Consider the following 25,130-nt stretch of genomic DNA (forward strand, 5'->3'; position numbering starts at 1 on the left):
GGAATTTGTTCTGTTGATTTTTTCCTAAGGGTTTTACATTAAGTGATCTTGAATTTAGCTGCTATCGACAGACCTCCCTTTTAAGATGTTATATACAAGATACAGAAAATATCAATAAGGCAGGAGATCAGCAAACCACTTGGAGAATACAGTTCATTTATATTTAGGAACACTGTACAAGTAGACAAGGTTTCCTTTGTGTTTTCAATGTGTTTCTCTTAATGCTATGAATATGGCTGACAATAACAGTGCATAGATTGCCATATTTCCTTGCAAACTATTATAGTAGATTTAAAATGGGGGCTACTGAATTTCTGTTGATCTATTGGTGGGGTGATCAAATGGGGGTCTGAAACACTGTGTCAAGTGTCTTAAAGCGGTATTCCCACAAAGACAAGTTTCTTATGTGTACTCAGGATAACAAAATAGCACATTCTCTGATTCACTGCTATTAACAAAAATGCAGCATTTCACAAATATAAGTCCAACCTGTCTCTATCAGCCCTGCTGTACACAATTTCAGTTGCCCCTAGATACAACCTATTATCTTCTGACTTAGGGCCGTCATCTTGGATTTCTGTGTGAGATTGTGCAGATGACATCTCTATCTGTCTCTGTCTCTCACTGATTACATCCTCCCAGCACATGGTGTGTAGAGAAAGAGACTGTAAACAACAAGCTACAAGGAGATCCGGGGGAAGTGGGAGGCAGGCACATGTCTTTGAGATGTAGCATAGCTCACAGTGTAATGGTCTATTAGCCTCTGTGTAATCAATCATCTCATGCATCTCTGATCTGTCTCATCCCTCTTTCTATTTGTCAATGTGTTAGTACAATGTCAGAAGCCAAATGAAAGTGCATTTACATCTGTAACCTGATAATCTAACCACATTGTCACCCCACAAAACTAGATGGGTCATTATGTGTCTGCTAAGAGAGGCACTGCCCACACCCTGGGATTCTGCATTGAGCAGACAATTGAGAGATAGGCAATAAAACAGCAATAAAACTGAGTAAAATTATAAAGTAACGGGTTAACTTGATCTTTATTGTGTTAACATCACTAGGAGATAGAAATGTGAGAATTTTCTTTTGTGGGAAAACCTCTTTAAAGCTAGTGAGTTTCCACTTTTTAAGCCAAAAATAATGTTTTGATGCAAAAAGAAGGGGTAGACTACAATACAGCACAGACAGGTGAAGGATGGATCCACTACTCATTGTGCTCCTCCTTCACTTGTCTGTTGTGTATTATGATCTGCACCTGCTATGTTGATTTTCTTTTTGCATCAAGATCGGGAGCCATCCAAACCACTGTTTATAGCATACTCACTCGGGCCTAAAGCCATGTGGAATCAGAAACATCCACAGGGCAGGAAGCCATCCGTTTATGCAAATTTGGTGTTGTGATTTTTCACAACCTCAAAAGGTGAACATCTTACTTTCTACTAATATTCCTCGAAGGATTAAATATATATTACATTATTAAAAGTTGTTTTCTCTCTTTTTCCTCTCCTTTTTGGACTTTGCAACCCAGTGATGTCACATCGCATGAGTGCTGTCACCTAATCATTCCCTCTTTTGCCATACAATGTTAGAGAAATAGGCTGTGTACCACTTGTTTTTAAATCCATTTCAAAATTTATTGTAGGAGTGTGGACGTTTCAGCCCCCTGGGCCTTTGTTAAACACAATGAGGGTATATAGTCGAGCTATATGCACAATACACACAGCACCCAATACCATCATTGTGTTTGACAAAGGCCCAGGGGGCCGAAACGTCCACGCTCCTACAATTAATTTGAAAATTTCAAAACATGTTGTGTACAGCCAATTTCTCTTACTTTAGTCAAAGGGGTTGGATCCTGAGACTGTTGCACACCTAATTACAAGAGGTACAGATCATTTTGCCATAAAATGTGCTATGCTTTATGAGATGTTAAGAGGTCCCAGTACTCACCTGAACAATGTGTCTCTTCATACAGCTGATCGGAAGAGTGTCATAATTTAGTCCTATGTCGTTTGATCACACATCCTAAACTAGGAGAGGCCCTCTAATCTCTAATTTTTAATAAAATTAATATTTTCCAACTACTTAACTAATCTTCTTCCTTTGAACCTGAGTCAGTACATAGTGATCAACAATATCATTGAGTTGCTTTTTCCTGCTTATACAAATCTAAATATGGAGGAAGATTTGCTTTAGAATCCTAACAAAGGACATATTCTGGTATATTTATGTTTTAAGTCATCCTGTGGAGAACACATTGAATCACATGATAAAGGAATTCAAATGACAAAGGCTTAGCTTTTTACCACAATTCTGGGTCATCTGATGAAGAATGCCACAGTCATTGTCAAGAACAGCAGCAATGAATGTTCGAGGGCATTTCAGACTTTCAATATGAATGTACTGTACTGTACATAACCATGGAAACAAACTATGAGAAAAAGTATTTAGTTCAATTACTATGGAAACAGAGCCAAAGGAGACACACGTTTGTCATTATTGCTTCAAAGACTCGGTCATTTGTAATAAACCTGTATCATTTATTATTTTTAAATAATATAAAAGTCATCAATAGTTTATTTTTCATTCATTATTATTTTTTGGAGGGGGAAAAAGATTTTAAAAATTTAAAGTTCAAATTAATTCTTTAAATCACTCGGAGAAATCTTAAATTGGAATATTGACATGAAATAATTTATTATAGTAATAGCAATAGATAGAACAGACTTTGGTGAAGACATTGTTATAGTTAATACTATGGGGGTCATTTACTAAGGGCCCGATTTGTGTTTTCCCGACGTGTTACCCGAATATTTCCGATTTGCGCCGATTGTACATGAATTGCCCCGGGATTTTGGCGCACGCAATCGGATTGTGGCGCATCGGCACCGGCATGCACGCGACGGAAATCGGGGGGCGTGGCCGAACAAAAACCCGACAGATTCGGAAAAACCGCCGCATTTAAAAAAGGAAATTGTGTCGCGGAGCTTGCACTCACCTTCAACCAGGACAGGATCGTGAACTTCAGTGCATTTCAGGGAACTTCAGCACAGCAGCGCCACCTGGTGGACGTCGGAGGAACTACCTTGATGAATCCCGGCCGGACCCGAATCCAGCGCAGAGAACGCGCCGCTGGATCGCGAACGGACCGGGTAAGTAAATCTGCCCCTATATGTCTAAATAGAAAAATATTGCAGATGATGTTATTGACGGCTAGCCTTAAAGACCAAAATTCCTACATTTTGGACTTTCGGGCTAGCCATACCTAGTGACATCATCTGCAACAGTACTTTCTGACTTGAGCAATGTCTCAATTGCTGGATGGGGCTTCCCCAAACTTTTATAATCTGGATATAATTTACAAGTGGATTTTACCTAAACAATTGGAATTGCTGAAGGGTAGGGCCCTCTCCACATACAGCGCCAATCATGGCAGTAAATCTGATAAGTGCCACAATCAAAACCGAAGGTGGCACTTATTCAGTGCCCCACATAGGTGCCACCTTCTGGGCCAATGATTGCAGCCCCAGTGATGTCATCAGTTGCTCTGATAGCTGGGAGCCTGCAATGGGCATTATATCTATCAATCAGCATTCTCTGTTACAGACTGTTGGAGGTGGACTATAACAAAGAAGAAGTTTGTACAAAAAATAAACTTCCATGTTCAATGTTGTATTGTTATATACTGAATAACCACCTTTTTCCCTTTTTTTTTTCTTTTTTACAAATGTTTATCAAAAGTACCCAAAACATCATACAGTTGTTTTAATGGTATCAATAAAAACTTCAGCTTATTCAGAATAAAATGAAACCAATATCCATTTCATACACCAAAGTATGAAAAAGTGAAAGCAGTAGAAACAAAGGCCATAAAAAATGGTGGAACTGAGTTTTTTTGCATCGCAGTTGGAATTTTTCTATCCTTCTTCCAAGTACACAGTACAGAATATTATTTGGTACCACATATAATAAGCCCTTATGTAGAAAACGCAGAAAAACCTAGTCTTCAAAGGGCAAAATGCAAATACGCTTATGTATTGAAAACTTTATATTGCTAAGATTGCATATTGTATTTTTACAGTATCTAGTTTCGTATAGTTTCTTCTTAGAAAAAAAATAATTATTATTTTATCCATAATAATAAAAAAACTTATGAAACAAAAACATGAAGACAATATATTTAAGAAAAAATATGTTTTCTGTATGAGTCATATGTCAGACCCCTCCCATGGATAGCACATCTTATATGGATAGGGGGCCCTTGGTCCTAAAAGGACCCCTCTGTTGGCAGGACCACAGCATCAACACTGTATTAACTGCTACACTTCTGTCAACAGACAAGAAGTCATTACATCATATTTTGATATAGTTCATTGGCTCCCCATCTGTACAACGTGTGCAGTCCTTGGATTACATTGCTGTTGACATTTGCGTTTACCAAAATGCATTGTTAACACATTCATTAACATTGTGAAAGAAGCCTTAGTGTTCATTCACACAACTGATTATTTTTTTAGCCCTGGAAACATGGGGGAGTTTTTTTTGTGCATTTTACTGTGACTTTTCCTAATATACATCACAACTCGTGGTGCATGGATTTAAGATGGGTTCTCCTTTATTTATCTAACAAATCCAGCTGTTTAGACTCAACTTAGTTGTACCTCATCAGCTACGAATTTCATAAAAGTCACAAAAACTGTACAAAAGCTTCCCTAGTCTAAGCTGGCAAACTTGGCTGAAAGAAACAGGACAACAACTTTGCATCTTTTTGTGCAAATATTTGCACACGACAGACATGTTGGCCTAACAAACACAAGCCCTAACAAACTCAAGGAAAAAAAACATACAAAGACAAATTAGTCAAAACAGATACTAGACTGGCTTAAAAACTAGATTGAGAGAAGATAAATCTCCCCCATGGTCTCTATATAATCCATTTGATGATGTAAGTTTTAGCCAGCACTCCAAAGGGAGAAGTAAAACAAATTCTTTATCCCATGGAATTAAAATATGTGATCAAACATCACAAGTAGGTGTACATTAAGATAAAACAGGTCAGAAAAAGAAGTGCCATAGTTATATCTAGAAAACTATCTGAATCTATTTTCAGTTTGAGAAATATAGCCCTTAGACGTACATCAGTCTTTCCTTGTTCCTGTCTAGGTTTTACTAGAACACGGATCAGTTAGGTTTCCTAACGTTTAATTCACATCCAAATCTCAATCCATCAATTTAAAGGAAATCTACCATCAAAATCAAGCATGATAAAGTAGTACTTTCTCGTGGATCCAGGCACTATGACAGTATTTAAAATGATGCTAATGAGTCCAAAGGGCTTTTATGGGTGTTACCAGAGCCTCCCCATGCTTTAGCTTCACAGGCTGTTACAATAAGCATGAATACTTCCTCCTTTTACTGCAAAATGTATATTAGAACAGGCAGAGGGAGGGGAAATGCTGAAGGAACAAGGCACTCTGGTAACACCCCTAGTGCTCTTCTTGCACATTATCATAATTGTAAATGTTGATTTTAGAAGAAAGGAGGCAAATATAAAGATCACCACTTTCACAGTGCCTGGATCTATAAATAAGTATCCATGGTTTTTCATCTTTGATTTTGATGATGGATTGACTTCTTCATGGCTGGGGCTTTTTCTCTCTAGATCAACAAATTATTTATCTTACAAATTGTATTAATATGTTACATTATACAAGGAAATACACAACTCTGTAGGTATTAGGGGGTACAATATGGTAACTTAAACTGACCATGTTTATGTAGTAAATATTCTGTTGAGTAATTACTTTATTTTATTGTTATTTTCATTTTTGTTTCCTTATTTGTTATGTAATTCCAGCCTAAAACAAACTTAAAGGAGATATACCACCGGGATCAAGTATTGTAAACCAGGCCCACTTACATACTGGTATGTGCCTCCTCTGGCAGGATTTGCTCTTCTTTTAGCTTCTTCTGCTCTGTTCTTTTTTAAAGGCTTTTAGAATTTTGCCAATGAGCCTGAGGGGCTCCGAGCTTCATACATGTTAATGTAGCTGGGAGTCCCTCAGGCTTATTTGCATAATTTTTTAAAGCCTTAGCTCCTTAAAAATAAGGGCACAGGAAGCTTAAATAAAAGCAGATCTGGCCAGAGGGGTTGCACTCCAGTATGTAAATGGCTTTGTTTGCAATCCTTGATCTTGGTGGTAGATGTCCTTTAAAACAAGTTCTACAGCCACAAACTATTGATGAACTATCTATTGGGCAGACGTTACAGTTTCTCTAAACATAGTGTAAATAGCTGTTGGATTGTGGAGGTACCAGGAGACATGCCCGCAATAAGCAATTAATGACATGTCCTAATGAAAGGTAATTAATAGCTTGGGGTAAGTCTTTCCTTTAACAAGTATTTGGAAAAGAACAGGGTACATTCAAACATGCAACACTAAATTCCCACAGAACACTTTTTCCAAATTTTTCTCCAATTCATGCGATAAAGTTGTCAATATTTTAATACCAATACATACCAACAATTCAAAAACAATAGAACAATTAAATTCTTCGTAATGGTATAGGAATGGTAAGGAAAATCCTTGACCATCAACTAAACATCATGTATCCATGTAACCTCTACAAGACCATGTCATCAAAACTAATGGGTGCAGTCATTACAATGAAACTATAAAGCCAATTACTTTTAGCTATTGTACATATTCATTAAAACTTCCTTAAACTCAACTATTACTTGGAACCTTGGGTTACGACTGTCAATGTCAAGACCATTGGCAACAGACAAGAAACCACCAGCAAAAATAAACAAAACAAATGCACTTACCAGAACCTCTTTTAGTAACAACTTTTAAGCTTTGTGCCAGGGTAACATAAAAGAGGATCAAATGTGGAATAGGAGCTTTCATCTTGCAACTCTCAAAAACAGGTCTCTGAAAAAAAGAAGGACATTTTATTACATACAGAATATTAAAAACTTTCTACCAAGCTGACAAAACAGAGTAAGCACATTGACATTTTTGGTTGTATCTACTTCTACTAAGTTTTGCAAAAAGTGAAAGAGTAAATAAGTTGATATTTATTCCTAGTAATAAAGTAAAGAATCAATAATGTGTTAACTAATAGACCCACCAAAATAGACTGACAAAATCAGGCGTGGCCAGGGTGGTGTGGCCATAGGCCCATCAAAATATACTGAATGTCAAGTCAGAATGCAAATTAAAGAGCCATTAAAACACAGAATTATTTCAATCACTCAAGCATTAATTATCCATACTTTCATTGGCCAAATTTGTCCTGACACCCATGACCTCTTGAAAAGATGGTTTGAGATGTAGAAACAAGGGGTGGTCCTTTATCAAGGCTTATACAAGCTTTGTTGGAGTTGAAAATCCTGTTGAAAGACCAATGGGTGTGAAGGGGGCTGTGCTGGGCTGTGGAGTAGGCTATCATGGGGCATTTCTGTTTGGGCACCAGGAACTGGCACAGGTTATAGGTAGGTCCTGTCTAACAACACGGTTGGCCTGCAGAGGCCGGAGTCTTTTGATACATATAGCAGGTGGGCGGCGCTGACATCATGCATTAACAAATGATGCGTCAGTATATGAATGATCTTTATAGACACCGATTTGCAGGAAAATATAAACATTTTCGACAACATGGCAAAACATAAATGGAAATGTTACCGCTTCACAGAGAAGAGGTTTGGTTAATAGCAATACTATATATATATATATATATATACTATAATTTTTTTTATTTTAAATTGAACCTGAACCTTTAAGAATGAACTCAACTACTGTGGATTGTGGTAGACTGATGGTTCATATTATGCATCCAAATGTCGTAGCAAATATTTATTTATAAACCCAAATTACATTTTAGAACTAAATAATTATACTTAGAGAAATCAAGAAAAGATAATTTATTAAAAATGTAAACATTTACTATGTTGCAATATATTGAGTACATAAAATATTTGGAATATTTGATATTTAATGGATAATTAATGGATATTTTACCTTGGAATGTCTGTAGAAATAAAAATATCACATTCATATATAAACACTAGTACTATAGAGACAGTCTACCACAGTTCACACTTCATTTCTGTACACTCGTTCCTTCTGTCCCATTCTGTCCCTTTGATCTAACTACTGCAAATCATTATAATAAATTAAATGCATCAGACTTTCTAAGGCCAAGATGAATAATGGATATGTGGATAATCTAAACGTTTTGGGAAGATGTAACATACATTGGTGCATCAAGCCCAGCGTATGAGCCAAACCCTGAACCCCGCACCCGAGCACCCGACAGAGCCTCCTGATCATATTGTGGGCACATGATGTGTCCAGATTCATGATGTTTCCGGCAATTACACCCATAACACAGGCGTCCAAACCCTGCACCGGCCTACTGCATGGCCCAACACTGGCCTCTCCCTGCTCCACTTGCGGAAAGGGCAGAGTAGTCTCAATTCCAGGCTCTGCACTGTGAATTTCAACTAAATCAAGGCTGAAAACAACAAGCCATGATAAGTACTCCCTTTGTATTATATTTTTTTCCATAGCACAAGTTTAGTAAACAGATTAATTTTACAGATTCTGGGGAACATATACAAATAAAATCAGACATTAGAGCAATAACTCTATAGTTATTTATACAGGCGGTCCCCTACTTAAGGACACCCGACTTACAGACAACCCATAGTTACAGACGGACCCCTCTGCCCACTGTGACCTCTGGTGAAGCTCTCTGGATGCTTTACTATAGTCCCAGACTGCAATGATCAGCTGTAAGATGTCTGTAATGAAGCTTTATTGATAATCCTTGGTCCAATTACACCAAAAATTTTGAAACTCCAATTGTCACTGGGGCAAAAGAAAAAAAATTGTCTAGAACTTCCATTATAAAATATACAGTTTCGACTTACATACAAATTCAACTTAAGAACAAACCTCCAGACCCTATCTTGTATGTAACCCGGGGACTGCCTGTATAGTTAAATAAAATATGGTCAAGACACCATGAGGAGGATTCATCATACGCTGGTGCATTGTGCTGCGCCAGATATATTGAGAGGTTCTGGCTTCCTGATATATCCGGTGGACAGCTGTGCTGCTGGACAATTTTACACTAATTCTTACATAGAATTGTACTATAGCCAGTCCCAGTTCCTCGCACAAGCTACGCTGAGGCATGACCCCCTTTATAACCCCTTGTGTACAAGCTCTAATAAATTCAGATGTACCAATATAATAACAACTGACTTCCACTATGCTATAATTATTTCTTAAGCTACTGAGCTTCACATAAGAATTTGGCTGATGATAAAACTGCAGAATTCCCAGTGTCTACCTATAAAATATGATAATTTATAATTACTAGTTTTTACTGATATGCCATGCATATATTCTAGCTTATATAATTTATCTTTTCCTTCAGTTTTAAAATTAGAAAAGATAGAAGAATAAGAAATATGAGAGCAGAATAGTTTTATGTGGTATAATACATACAAATTAAACATGATATATAAGCCTGGGGCATCCGTGAACTCTCTGACAATGTTAAAACAGCATGTGAAAGTAACTTCTGCTTCATTCGGGGACAGTGAATGAAAGAGTATACTTTCATCTTCGGAAGATAGATCAACTGGGATGAGATTCCAATTTCCTCCCAATGGTATAAATGGTGAAAGTTTCCACAATAGGAGAGATAGCATTGAGAAGAAGAAATTACAATCGGTTCAATATGGGCAAGAGATCTAAAAGCATATTAAACTAAGAGGGGTTATTACGAAATATCAAGAAAAATGAGGTCATCTAAATTTTGACATTCCATAATACACCATATGTTACAGTTACTTGCCACTCAAAGTTATAAATATGATAATATTTCTGTGGGCTGTGTGAAATGGCTTCCGTTCTCAACCAGGTAATTCAATAAATATAAATTACAGTACCTCCAGAAATCATATTTCTCATCGGAGATGATTTATAACAATATCTCTACGTTATACCCAACCACTTTCACTCTGGGAGGAAAACTTGACGAGAAAAAAAATGTTGATTCCATAAGATGTTAGAAAAATAATATATCTCTGGCTTTTTCAGTGTCTCTTAAAACAATATTTAAAAGAAGGTTATCGCAAGGTGTGTTTGTGTGTTTAAGCCCTTAAAAGAATAAGATTGATAAATGAGAAAAGTGTCATTCCACCTACAGGAAACATCATCGTGAATGATGCAAAGAAGATGATTCACTTTGTGCATTATGAATGTTACCTGCACTGCAGTCTTTTACAAAAATGAGTCACCCTCTTAGGAACAGCCGTGTGGGTAAAAAGAAGTCACCCCAGTATGATATTTATATAAGAAGGCTAATTAATTTCACTAATGAGTATAACTGGTACAGTAATGTAATAAAGTATGCCTATTGATGCAGCATAGGGAACCTATGGATCCATCCATTGACCCAGACAGAAAAACCTGCAAGCCAATATAGGCGAATGTAGTTATCTAACAACTTTAAATAAATCTGTTAGTAGTTGTAACCACCCAAAGCTTTGGAGATAGGTAGAAGAGAGTTGACAGCTGCTGCCGGGTTCAGGACTGTAGATGAACTTGGAGCATCCTAGTGCACTGTTAGTAATAGATTTGGACAACTCTTCACTGAAAATTGTACTGATGAATGAAAGAACAAAGGATAGCGCAGAAACTTTATGAAAAGATGTAAATAAGTCCCCATAAGTTAGATGCGCTCACAACAAAACCATAAAAAAGCTGAAATATTCAATAGGGGCAATGTATCGTGAAGCGTGATAGGCATGAAATAGTTACAATTTCAAAATTCTTTGGCAAGGCCGGCTAGAGAAAGGGACCTTGGCCAGCAAAATTAACCATACTCTGCCCCAGAGAACTAATGGTAGCATAGCTAATACACCACCCCGGGAATGCTGTATATTTCAAATCCACTTTGCATATGTAGCACCAGAGTTAATAAGAGGTTTTGACATCTTAGTTATTCTGTCAAGTAGCCTGACAAACATTATGGCTGGTGCACAGAAAACCAAACTTTATACATTGATCACATTAAGTTTTGTATGCGACCCATAAATAACGACCACCAAAGAACCATCTCTACATATCAATGACTATTAATAATTTTACCATATTTCTGTTCGGAGACTGACAGCCTCTACTTGTCAGCTGCCCCAGATGAATGAATCGGTTACAGAATCCAATAATCCACAACATTTTTTTTTTGGAGACTAGATTTTCGAAGAGAGAATAATAAAAATATTTCAATTAGTCTTGCTATTCAGGGCTGAGAAGCAGGCAAGATCCTGCGGGGGTTTAATGTGTTTGCTTCAAAGTTTTATTCACTGTCACATTTCAAAGTATGAGGCACAGTCGCAAAGTTACTGAACAAGAAGAATTTACAATTACAACCCATAGTAGACAACATTGTCCTCTGATCTGCACCTTTAAGCTCCCACATATTTCTGTCTGATAAAGCTACATTTTCCCAAGCTGCAAACCATTGTTTAATGCCTTATAAACTGTAGAAAATAGTAAGCATTTTGGAATGGAAATTCGCTGTGTTTGTACTGTTCAGCTACATTCATGATTCACCAAGTGACAGAGCTTTGTAAAATTAATGAGATAACCCAGTCCTTATCCTGAATATTTGAACATCTAAGCATTATTGCATAAAGCTGAAACACATGCTTAGGGTCTCACATAGTGGCAACGGCAAACAAAAGTGCCAATAAATCATGTTAATTGCATTTCCAAAACAAATGATATGGGTGTCTGGGCTTGTAGATTCCTGTTATAGGAAATATGTTTGGATTGATTCTGTTTATTGTACAATGAGAGCCTTTCTCCATAGTGTACAATGTGAAGCTGAAAATTTTGCAGTTTCTGGCGAAAGGAAAAAAGTCATCCATATTTTAGACACATAGTAAACCAATGCAACCTTGTTTTTTTAGTATAAGATCTAAACCAAACATAATTAATAGAGATGAGCGAACATACTCGTCCGAGCTTGATGCTCGATCGAGCATTAGCGTACTCGTAACTGCTCGTTGCTCGGACGAGTATTTCGCCCGCTCGAGAAAATGGCAGCTCCCGCCGTTTTGCTTTTTGGCGGCCAGAAACAGAGCCAATCACAAGCCAGGAGACTCTGCACTCCACCCAGCATGACGTGGTACCCTTACACGTAGATAGCAGTGGTTGGCTGGCCAGATCAGGTGACCCTGGGATAGACTAGCCGCTGCCCGCGCTGCTCGGATCATTCTCTGTCTGGATGCCGCTAGGGAGAGAGCTGCTGCTGCTCAGGGAAAGCGTTAGGGTGTTCTATTAGCTTACTGTTAGGCAGGAGTGATTCTAAAAGAACCCAACAGCCCTTCTTAGGGCTACAATAACGTTATATATATTTTTTTTTTTATTTGCAGCTAGTACCATATTGTGAGGAATTAGCAGGGGGACTTGCTACCGTTGTGTTTAGCTCTTAGTGACACACATATCCACCTCAAACACCAAAGTGGGAAAATTTATTAGGGGTTTGAGTAGAATTAGGCACAGTCTGCCAGTTTCTTTTTATTTTACGTTTATTTTTTTCATAACTCAGCGTCATCTCATCTGGCATAGTAGTGTGCTGTAATACTTGGCTAGAAAATAGCCATAGGAGAATACAAACGTCTTAATTACGCCTACAGTAGCGTTATATATATTTGATTTCTGGTTGATCTGCTGGTGGCTGTACTTGCTGCAGTGCATCTACTATCAAATTGGGAGCAATTTGGAGTCAGACTTGCGACCACTGTGTTTTAGTGACGCACATATCCATCGCAAAGACCGAAGTGGGAAAATTTATTAGGGCCCGGGGTTGTATTTCAATTAGGCACAGTCTGCCAGTTTCTTTTTATTTTACGTTTATTTTTTTCATAACTCAGCGTCATCTCATCTGGCATAGTAGTGTGCTGTAATACTTGGCTAGAAAATAGCCATAGGAGAATACAAACGGCTTACTTACGCCTACAGTAGCGTTATATATATTTGATTTCTGGTTGATCTGCTGGTGGCTGTACTTGCTGCAGTGCATCTACTATCAAATTGGGAGCAATTTGGAGTCAGACTTGCGACCACTGTGTTTTAGTGACGCACATATCCATCGCAAAGACCGAAGTGGGAAAATTTATTAGGGCCCGGGGTTGTATTTCAATTAGGCACAGTCTGCCAGTTTCTTTTTATTTTACGTTTATTTTTTTCATAACTCAGCGTCATCTCATCTGGCATAGTAGTGTGCTGTAATACTTGGCTAGAAAATAGCCATAGGAGAATACAAACGTCTTAATTACGCCTACAGTAGCGTTATATATATTTGATTTCTGGTTGATCTGCTGGTGGCTGTACTTGCTGCAGTGCATCTACTATCAAATTGGGAGCAATTTGGAGTCAGACTTGCGACCACTGTGTTTTAGTGACGCACATATCCATCGCAAAGACCGAAGTGGGAAAATTTATTAGGGCCCGGGGTTGTATTTCAATTAGGCACAGTCTGCCATTTCCTTTTTTATTTTACGTTTATTTTTTTCATAACTCAGCGTCATCTCATCTGGCATAGTAGTGTGCTGTAATACTTGGCTAGAAAATAGCCATAGCAATAGGATAGCATCGTTTGGTTTTAAAAACTAAAAAACACAAAAAAAAAACAACAAAAAAAAAAAAGTTAAAAAAAAAATACAAGTTATAACTCTCATTTTCAAAATGTTTAACCCGAGGGCTAGGGGTAGAGGACGAGGGCGGGGACGTGGGCGTCCAACTACTGCAGGGGTCAGAGGCCGTGGTCCTGGGCGGGGTGAGACACCACCTGCTTATGAGGGAGCAGGGGAACGCCGCAGAGCTACACTCCCTAGGTTCATGTCTGAAGTTACTGGGAATCGTGGTAGAGCACTGTTGAGGCCAGAACAGTGCGAACAGGTGATGTCGTGGATTGCCGACAATGCTTCGAGCAATTTGTCCACCAGTCAGTCTTCCACGCAGTCCACCCATGTCACCGAAATCGGCACTCCTCCAGCTCCTGCACCTCAGCCTCCTCCCCCCCAGTCTGCCCCCTCCCAGCAAAATTTGCCATTTGAACCGGCATACTCTGAGGAACTGTTTTCTGGACCCTTCCCACAGTCACAAACCACTTGTCCGGTTGCTGATGAGCAATTTTCCGATGCCCAGGTTTTCCACCAGTCGCAGTCTGTGGGTGATGATGACCTTGTTGACGTAGTGGAAGAAGTGTGTAAAGAGGTGTCCGACGATGAGGAGACACGGTTGTCAGACAGTGGGGAAGTTGTTGTCAGGGCAGGAAGTCCGAGGGGGGAGCAGACTGAGTGATCGGAGGATGATGAGGTGACAGACCCAAGCTGGGTTGAGAGGCCGGGTGAACACAGTGCTTCTGAGACGGAGACCAGAACAGGTTGGAAGAGGCAGTGGTGGGGCCAGACGGAGAGGCAGGGCCAGAGCTGGTGCATCAGCGCCAAATGTGTCAACTAGTGAAGCTCCCGTGGCGAGGGCTCCTGCGGCGAGGGCTAGATTTTCAGAAGTCTGGAGGTTCTTTAAGGAAACACCGGATGACCGACGGACTGTGGTGTGCCACATTTGCCAAACCAGGATCAGCAGGGGTTCCACCACTACTAGCTTAACTACCACCAGTATGCGCAGGCATATGAATGCTAAACACCCCACTCAGTGGCAACAAGCGCGTTCACCTCCGGCCGTGCACACCACTGCTCCTTCCCCTGTGTCAGCTGATAGTCAGCCCCCTGCCCAGGACCCTGCCACAAAAACCCCATCGTCACCTCCACGATCCTCCACAGCATCCACCAGCGTTCAGCTCTCCATACCCCAGACGCTGGAGCGGAAACGCAAATATAGTGCAACCCACCCGCACGCCCAAGCCCTTAATGTGCACATCTCCAGATTGCTAAGCCTGGAGATGCTGCCCTATAGGCTAGTAGAGACCGAGGCCTTTCGCAGCCTCATGGCGGCGGCCGCCCCTCGGTATTCGGTCCCCAGCCGCCACTACTTTTCCCGATGTGCCGTCCCAGCCCTGCACCAGCATGTGTCAGACAACATAATCCGTGCCCTGACCAACGCCGTTTCTGACAAGGTCCACCTGACCACGGACACGTGGACGAGTGCTGCCGGGCAGGGCCACTATATATCTCTGACGGCACATTGGGTTAACTTGGTGGAGGCTGGGACCGAGTGTGACCCTGCGGCTGGTCATATACTGCCGACGCCGAGGATTGCGGGGCCTACCTCGGTCCAGGTGTTTGAGGCCTACTATGCCTCCTCCTCCTCCCACCCCTCCTCCACCTCCTCCTCCGAACGACCATCCGTGGGCATGGCGCCATCAGTCGGTAGCTCTAGGCACAGCAGCAGTGCCGTCGCTAAGCGACAGCAGGCGGTGCTCAAACTGCTGAGCCTAGGCGATAAAAGGCACACCGCCCAAGAACTATTACAGGGCATCACGGCGCAGACTGATCTGTGGCTGGCACCGCTGAACCTGAAGCCAGGCATGGTTGTGTGTGACAACGGCCGTAACCTGGTGGCGGCTCTGCAACTCGGCAGACTGACACATGTGCCATGCCTGGCCCATGTGTTAAATCTGATAGTTCAGCGTTTCCTCAAGACATACCCCAATCTGTCTGATTTGCTCACGAAGGTGCGCCGCATCTGTGCGCATTTCAGGAAGTCCAGCACAGATGCTGCCACTCTCAGGGCAGCGCAGCGCCGCCTCCAACTGCCCGCTCACCGACTGTTGTGCGACGTGCCCACGAGGTGGAATTCAACACTGACCATGTTATCCAGAGTTTACCAGCAGCGCCGAGCGATTGTAGACTGCCAGATGTCAACTTCCACCAGAACTGGTAGTCAGGTCAGTCAGCTTCCTCAAGTCTACAATGAGGAGTGGACGTGGATGTCTGATATCTGTCAGGTGCTGAGTAACTTTGAGGAGTCAACACAGATGGTCAGTGGCCTCACCATCCCGCTGCTTGGCCTGTTGAAAAACTCTCTGGTCAGCATGAAGTCGGAAGCTTTGCGCTCCTCACAAGAGACAGGGGAAGAAGATTCCCTTGTTGATAGCCAAAGCACCCTTAGGTCTGTTTCTCAGCGCATATCGGAGGAGGTGGAGGTGGAGGAGGATGAGGAGGAAGAGGAGGAGAATGTTGGCGAGACACAAGAGGGGACCATTGTTGAGTCCTACACTGTTGAGCGTGTATGGGCAGAAGAAGAGGAGTTGGAGGAGTTGGAGGAGGAGGAAATGGACAGTCAGGCCAGTGAGGGGAGTGAATTCTTACGCGTTGGTACTCTGGCGCATATGGCAGATTTCATGCTAGGCTGCTTATCCCGTGACCCTCGCGTTCAAAGAATTTATTCCAGCACCGATTACTGGGTGTTCACTCTCCTGGACCCACGGTACAAGCAAAATCTTCCCACTCTCATCCCTGGAGAGGAAAGGAGTGTGAGAATGCATGAATACCAGCAGGCCCTGGTGCACAAGCTGAAACAGTATTTCCCTTCTGACAGCGCTAGCGGCAGAGTGCGTAGTTCTGCGGGACAAGTAGCGAGGGAGAGTAGGCGAGCAGGCAGCTTGTCCAGCACTGGCAAGGGTACGCTTTACAAGGCTTTTGCCAGCTTTATGTCACCCCAGCAAGACACTGTCACCTGTCCCCAGTCTCGGCAGAGTAGGGCTGATCTTTACAGAAAGATGGTGAGGGAGTACGTAGCTGACCATACCATCGTCCTAAATGATCACACAGCTCCCTACAACTACTGGGTTTCAAAGCTGGACATGTGGCACGAACTGGCGCTCTACGCCTTGGAGGTTCTTGCCTGCCCTGCCGCTAGCGTCTTGTCAGAGCGGGTTTTCAGTGCAGCTGGTGGCATCATCACCGATAAGCGTACACGCCTGTCGACTGACAGCGCTGACAGGCTGACGCTTATCAAGATGAATAAAGCATGGATTTCTCCTAATTTCAAATCTCCAGCAGGTGAAGGAAGCTCAACCTGAATAATTTATCCACTCCTCCTCCTCCTCATTTTCCTCCTTCTCCTCCTCTTTCTACAGTAAAGCAGAGGAAACTGGCTGTTTTTTGACAGGGCCCACTGGCTCTAGGTATAGTACTTTATGCATTTAATTTTTCTGGAGGGCCACCGACACGGTCCTCTGTTTTAAACAATTTTTGGGAGTGCCACATACAGGCACTCAATCTATTCAATTTTTCTGGAGGGCCACCTTTCCGGTCCTCTGTTTTAAACAATTTTTTGGGACTGCCACATACAGGCACTCAATCTATTCCATTTTTCTGGAGGGCCACCTACCTGCTCCTCTGGTTTGAAAAATTTTTTGGACTGCCACATACAGGCACTCAATCTATTCCATTTTTCTGGAGGGCCACCTACCTGCTCCTCTGGTTTAAAAACTTTTTTGGACTGCCACATACAGGCACTCAATCTATTCCATTTTTCTGGAGGGCCACCTACCTGCTCCTCTGGTTTGAAAAATTTTTTGGACTGCCACATACAGGCACTCAATCTATTCCATTTTTCTGGAGGGCCACCTACCTGCTCCTCTGGTTTGAAAAATTTTTTGGACTGCCACATACAGGCACTATCCAAATTGAATTGTCTCCATAGCAGCCTCCACACGTTGTCTCCATTGCTACCTCCAAAAGTCGTCCATATAGCTGCCTCCATACATCGTCCCTTTATCAAACGAGGTTTGTCAGGCCGAAATTTGGGTTGTTTTCATGGATTCCACATCAAAGTTGTTAACTTTGTCGCCACCCTGCTGTGTTATCCACAAAATACACTGGCAAACTTTTACCATTTACGGATATTATTTCAGCGCTTCTTGCGCATCTGTTTACATTCCCCTCACCCGCCATATCCTAAACTTATAAGAACGCTACTACACTTGATCTTATACAAAAGGTTCTTAGAAGTGCTGTTTGGGGAGTAGCCTAGAGACAGGGGCTTGGATTGGCGAAAGCTCGCCTAGCAGCGGAGCGCCAGCTCCATGCGCATCATGCGCTTCTTGCGCATCTGTTTACATTCCCCTCACCCGCCATATCCTAAACTTATAAGAACGCTACTACACTTGATCTTATACAAAAGGTTCTTAGAAGTGCTGTTTGGGGAGTAGCCTAGAGACAGGGGCTTGGATTGGCGAAAGCTCGCCTAGCAGCGGAGCGCCAGCTCCATGCGCATCATGCGCTTCTTGCGCATCTGTTTACATTCCCCTCACCCGCCATATCCCAAACTTATAAGAACGCTACTACACTTAACTTGGTGCAGGCTGGGACCGAGTCTGACCCTGGGGCTGGTCATATACTGCCGACGCAGAGGATTGCGGGGCCTACCTCGGTCCAGGTCTCAAAGGCCTACTATACCTCCAAATCCTCCCACCCCTCCTCCACCTCCTCCTCCTCCGAATTACCATCCGTGGGCATGGCGCCATCAGTCGGTAGCTCTAGGCACAGCAGCAGTGCCGTTGCTAAGCGACAGCAGGCGGTGCTCAAACTGCTGAGCCTAGGTGATAAAAGGCACACCGCCCAAGAGCTATTGCAGGGCATTCCACATCAAACTTGTTAACTTTGTCGCCACCCTGCTGTGTAAGCCACAAAATATACTGGAAAACTTTTTTCATTTACGGATATTATTTCAGCGCTTCTTGCGCAGATGTTTACATTCCCCTCACCCGCCATATCCCAAACTTATAAGAACGCTACTACACTTGATCTTATCCGAAAGGTTCTTAGAAGTGCTGTTTGGGGAGTAGCCTAGAGACAGGGGCTTGGATTGGCGAAAGCTCGCCTGGCAGCGGAGCGCCAGCTCCATGCCAAGAACCAACTAACATAGTTTTAACTGCAGTACCTTTAATCTACTACTAGTTCACTGCCTCCATACATCGTCCCCTTATCAAACGAGCTGTGTCAGGCAGAATTTTGGATTGTTTTCATGGCTTCCATGTTAACTTTGTCGCCACCCTGCTGTGTAATCCACAAAATATACTGGCAAACTTTTATCATGTACCAATATTATTTGAGCGCTTCTTGCTCACCTTCTTTGGTTCCTCTCTGCTACCCATTGGTTTGAAGCCTGAGTCCATTTAGGGTATGTCGCCATGCCACTCTCTAGCCTTCCGCTGCTGCCGCTGCCTCTGCATGCCGTCCCCTATAGTGTCAGGGTCAATTATTGGATGTTTTAGATGCTATCTAGCTTCATTCTGTCACTCTGTCATGGCCATGCTGTTGCCCATAATTTTGGCATAATGGTGCGATTAAGCAGCCTCAGAGGCATCCATGCATGCTGCCCCTGCTGTTTCCTGTCCATTTCCGTGGTGTTTCCATCCTTTTCTGAGGTTCCCAGGTGTTTGGCCAAGCTTCCCTGTGCAGAGCCTTGGTCCCCTTGAAAAATGCTCGAGTCTCCCATTGACTTCAATGGGGCTCGTTACTCGAAACGAGCACTCGAGCATCGGGAAAAGTTCGTCTCGAATAACGAGTACCCGAGCATTTTAGTGCTCGCTCATCTCTAATAATTAACTTTTAATGAATTTATAAATTTTGAATCTGTGTTAATATTGAAAGACCAACCTCTTCATCAAAGCCATACTAATATGGGGTTACAAAGATTATTCATTATTTCCGCCTACCTCTGATATTGTTATATGTGGTCTCATGGACAGGACCGGCTGTAGGGGGGCCCATATAAGGCTGTACATAATAAATTCATGGAGGTAAAGGGGGCTTTACCTGATGAATCCATATGGAGTGAGTGGGGCTTATATAAAATAACCATGAAGGGGCTGTTTGAGATGATAAACTAGGGAATATTTTAGGGAATAGGAGACTGGTTTAGTTTCTAAATTTTTAATGGCCCCACTTGAGTTCTCTGGAAAGGGGCCCACTGAGGCTCTGTTGCCTAGGGGCCTACTGAAAACTGGAGCCAACCCTGCTCATGGACCACTCTGATGTCTGTATTAACCCTCTCTATACAAGGTGGGTGTTTGCTGCATGATGTAACAAATACCCACCACCCTATATATGCATTCCAAGGATGCTCATACAGTTCAGATCAGAAAGAAGTTATGGTGGACCACTGCTTGATCTGGGACAATAACCACTTTTTGGATCTAAATGGGGCCCAATATAACAAGGCTCCTGCCTAAATTGCTCTCTACCATACTTTATACAATGTATAATAATGTATAGAGTTTCTGATCAGGGGCGTAACTAGTAAAGGTAGGGCCCTATAAAAGTATTATGAATAGGCTCCCCCTTCCCCCTTAAAAATATATTTGTATACTCATACATGAGTTAAAATCACATGCAGTATATACACACCATATATACATACAGCATAAACACACATACAGTACCATATACACCCATGCACCCATGCCACTGTTTCTGCACACGTCAAAGAAGGGCGGCACAGTGAGATAGTGGATTAAGATCCAAAGGTGGGTGCAGACTCGAAGGGTCTGATTCAAGGACCCTAGAAGGGGAAAAGGCAGGCGGGCAGCACTCCATGGAAAAAGGTGTCTTTATTTCACAAGTGGATACAGCGATGTTTCGGCTGACTCTATGCAGCCATTCTCAAGCTGCATCAATGACATCAATGTAAATTTGATCATCTATTATGTTCTGTTTAGGCAGGGATGCATTTTTTGGACGGAAAATATGATGCTTCAGTACTTTTCCTCCGTTTAAAAAAATGCATGGATAATGGATCCATGCCAAGCCATAACAGATGTCATAAAATTTACATTGATATCAATGGGATTTTTAAGTGATATGTTAAACCTTTATTAAACCTCCATTCTTTACTTTTTTAAAAGAGGTAAGGAACTGAGGGAAGGAACAGTAGTGTGAAATGAACCTTACATAGTTTTGGCTCAAAATAAGTCAAGAAAATAACTGAAGGTATAACAGAGATATGAATTAGCCCTAACATGAGAAACAGAAGGTTTTTTAAATTCAAGAAAAAACTTTATTAAACATGAGACCATTCTACCATTTTTTAGCATGGGGAAGGAATGTTAGTGTGCCTAAGGCAGAAAACACAAAACTGGATCAAGTACTTACATAGGTAAGGTATAATGGAAAGAATTCCACCTGTTTCATTTCCACCACTCCTTGTTTTGGGTCAAAATAACTGAAGGAAAAAACTGAAGACTGAACTACCCTTAGTATCAAGATAGTGGACTTTTTTATCTTCTATTTTAGAGGTAGAAAAAAGGGAAGCTTAAGAATATGTTTATAATCAGGGCCGGATTAAGGGTGCTGGTTTTTGGAGGTATATAGCTTTCCAGCCCCCTGTAGTATATAGCCTGCCAGCCCCCTGTAGTATGTAGCCTGCCAGACCCCTGTAGTATATAGCCTGCCAGACCCCTGTAGTATACAGCCACCAGCCCCCTGTAGACTTTAGCCGCCAGTCCACTGCAGAAAATGGCGATCTCAACGATCTCCCCCAGCGAAGGCAGCTGTGTCTCAATGCCACAGCGGTCATCCTAGACCCCTATGTGCATTGCGGGCGGCCACGGGCCGCTGCGCATTGCACACAGAGCTGAGTTGCTGACTGTTGGAAACTGGTGGGGGCCCCTTAAAAAGTGAAAGGGGTGGGGGCCCTGGGGCTCGAGCACCTCCTTTAATCCGGCTCTGTTTATAATATGAGATAGATTAACAAGGGAAGACTGTTTATGATTTGTTTGTTGGAGCTTAGTTTAATTTTGAGTTTTTTAATATGGAAAAAATATGGAGGTCAAAACCAAGTCACCTAAGAGAAACAAATAATAATTTTCAATCATTTGAGGTTAATTTGAAATCAACGAATTTAATGATATGTGTTTTTCACTGTTTAACACTTCAGATACCTTAGCAGCTGTATGTTCTTCTCATTTTGTAACAGTTTTTATTATACAGTACTTCTAGCCTCCCCTATCGGACCCAAATTGGTGCCATTTTTTAGGCACTTGATATCAATGAACTGTCAAATAGACATTTTCAACTGGTCATTGTTTATGTTTTGTTATCCATGGTTACTGACACTGAAAAGCAAGGTCTGGGAGAAAAATGATTGTTCAATGTAAAATATGCAGATAAAATCTACTAGACAAGATACTTGCAAAGAGCTGTGGCATCACTGTGGGGGGTCTTCCATCATGCCTATGTTCCATTTCAAAGAATCAAAAAGACTATTGAGACAAGCTTGCTTTTAAGTGAAGTGTATCCAAGGCTATTTTATCACATATGCTACTGAACCCTTGAAGGCAGCAGTTTCTCTAAGTCAAAGCAAAGAGTTTTTGTGCACTTTACCTAAGTATTTCCTATTTCCTTTAAAATTGAAGAACACAATAAACAAAGACAAGGATGATACAAATCACCTGGACAAGCGAGACAGATATTAGAATAACCTTCTGTAGATGTATGGGAGCCAAATAATGCTGTTTGGTGCAAATAAGAAGTGTTATGTTATCAGTAGAAAAACAATATCATATCACATGTGTAACAAGGTTGTGATAATATCATGCTTTACGGCCTGTTGTGCTGCATACGGGTCAGGTCGACATGCCATTATTGATGGATCAATAAATTCTGAATTATACCTGCAAATTCTAATGGGAAATGTCAGGACATTTGTCCATCATCTGGAAGTAGGTTCATGAGGGAAAATGCACTAACATGAGTTTAAGCTCTTTTATACAGGTTGATGAACAAGTGGAATTTATAAATTAATTTTCATGTGAATGAGTCTAGAGTGTTATAATTTTATTGTGTTGACTCATTTGTTTAATTTGGTTTTGTGTTTCTACTTCTAGGACTTTTAGATCAAATTTATGCTGAAATATAAATAAGTATAAGGGGTCATGGTTTAAAAAAGAATCCACAATAAAACCATATTTTGATAAGATAACCATATAGCAAAATTAAAAAATGCAGAATAAGATCCCACTTACAGAATCTCACCAATCTCACCAACAGGTAAATTCCTGACTTGATAACTTGAAAATTCCTAACTTGATGATTTGATAACTTTCTCATGATCCCATCTCCATAGAACATTTTTTGCACAATAAATTGAAATAAAAATCTACTCTGTTTATATCCTATGTTCCATTTTAACCGTTTCTGCTTTCATCAATGATGGATTATATTATAAGTCAACAAACAGCTGAGGTCAACAATTATCATCACAAATAAATAAACTTTCTACTAAAAGTTAATAGTCAGAGAAAAGAAATCCTAACACATAAGCCAAAGAAGAGTGCTAATTCAGGCTAATGGAAAATATGGTTAATGGTCCAATTTAGATTTGGCTAAAATCAGAAACATCCTACTGCTGTCATTGAACATATGGTTATGGTTTAAAAAGCCAAGTGCTCTGACAAATGCTGCTATTGGCTGACTGTAAAGTAGATATTTAATGTAATGAATTAAAGAAGAAAAAATGTTGCAGAATCATACAAAACTGCACTTTAGTTAGAATATGTTATACGTTATTTCTCACCTCCTTCGTCACTATCACTCTGCTTTATTATGTTCTAGGTTTGATATTTTGTATTGCATGTTCCTATTCAAAACAGTTATGAAAATATGGAGAAAAAAATATTGTTCACCATAGCAGCATATCATACCTCATAGCTTTTATTTTTTGAGGGGAAGCTCTGCTATGGTAGATAGCTATTGGTATTAATGATTGGATCCAAACCTCAAAATTCGGGTCCATAACATACTTTTGGGTTGTGGTCCAGTGGACCCGGCCCTGAACTTCTAATCAAGTTCTTGGGTGAGTTTGGCTGAAACACAAACCCCCCTTTTTTGTTATAACATTTAGAAGTAAGGTAGTGATAAATCTTACCAAAAGACCTATATTTACTAAGTTCCTTTCACCAGTTTGTGAAAGAAAAAGTGGTGCACTCTTTTGGGGCAGTGCAGGGAGTGCCAGATTCACGAAGAACATGAGCCACAAATCCTGAATCTGGCACCCCCTGCACACTACACAGGCAAACTGCACATAGTACAGACTGTACTGTTTTTAGTAAATGTGGGCCAATGAGTGGAATTCACTCATTTTTTGTCTTTTGTTGCCTCTCCTTTCATACTGTACACGTACATCTTTTACTAGGAATAATGGAGCATCAGCTTTGTTGAGAAAATTCCTTAACACAATGAATAGTTAGTATTTCTTATTATTACAAATAGTTTTATTATGTAATATTTGCTTACTGTTATCTTTGTCATTACAGGCGGGCCCCTACTTAAGAAAACCCGACTTAGAGAAGACCCTTAGTTAAAAACGGACCTCTGGTAATAGGTAACTTACTATACTTTAGCCCTAGGCTAAAATAAACAGCTGTAACAGCCATCAAAGGTGTCTGCAGTTAACCTTTTTATGACAGTCCAACATATTTAAAATCCAATTATCACAGAGGCCAAAAAAAAATGTGTCTGGAGCAACAATTATAAAATATACAGTTCCGACTTAAATACAAATTCAACTTAAAAACAAACATATTGAACCTATCTTGTACGTAACCCGGGGACTGCCTGTATAGATGCTCAGGAACATTCTACATATATCCGTAAAATCTGGTTTTGGATAAACTATTGGGATGGAACTGCCACCATTGCCTATTTCTCAGGAAACCAGTGGATCATGGGAGCTGTCATTTACTGGAGCTGGACAGAAGCACAGAGAACACCAGTGCACTAAAGTGTATAAAATCTCTTATGCGCAATTGAGTCCTCAGATTAATATAGATGCTGGAAATGTTCCTTCCTCTTGAGAGAAATCTCTTCAGATTTTCACTGCATACTGAATAGATCCCACAGGCACAAATGCATGTTAGAAATGAAAATCAAATACTTATTTCAAATGCACAATTATTGTACCACTTTCACATGTGCTGTAGCCATTGTTTTAGTGCAATGAAACATAGACAAAAGGTGAAGGAAGATAATTAACCCCTTACAGACCAAGGAGTGTTTGGTCTTGAATGACAAGACAATGTTTCATAGGTTTTGAGCTTGTGTTGGTTTCACAGCCCTAATGTTT

The 25,130-nt window shown here is 41.0% G+C and overlaps 1 protein-coding gene across 2 annotated transcripts in view; it reads right to left on the reverse strand.

Annotated features, from left to right (window-relative positions):
* Positions 1 to 25,130, reverse strand: part of IL1RAPL1 (interleukin 1 receptor accessory protein like 1) — a 921,392-nt gene that overhangs the window by 715,904 nt on the left and 180,358 nt on the right. For both annotated transcript variants that reach the window (XM_072137921.1, XM_072137922.1), the window contains exon 2: positions 6,836 to 6,941. In XM_072137921.1, the coding sequence (XP_071994022.1) occupies positions 6,836 to 6,917 (82 nt within the window). In that variant the 5' untranslated portion in view covers positions 6,918 to 6,941. The remainder of the gene's footprint in view (positions 1 to 6,835; positions 6,942 to 25,130) is intronic.

This window comes from Engystomops pustulosus, chromosome 2, assembly GCF_040894005.1.
Source record: "Engystomops pustulosus chromosome 2, aEngPut4.maternal, whole genome shotgun sequence".
Lineage (NCBI taxonomy): Eukaryota > Metazoa > Chordata > Amphibia > Anura > Leptodactylidae > Engystomops > Engystomops pustulosus.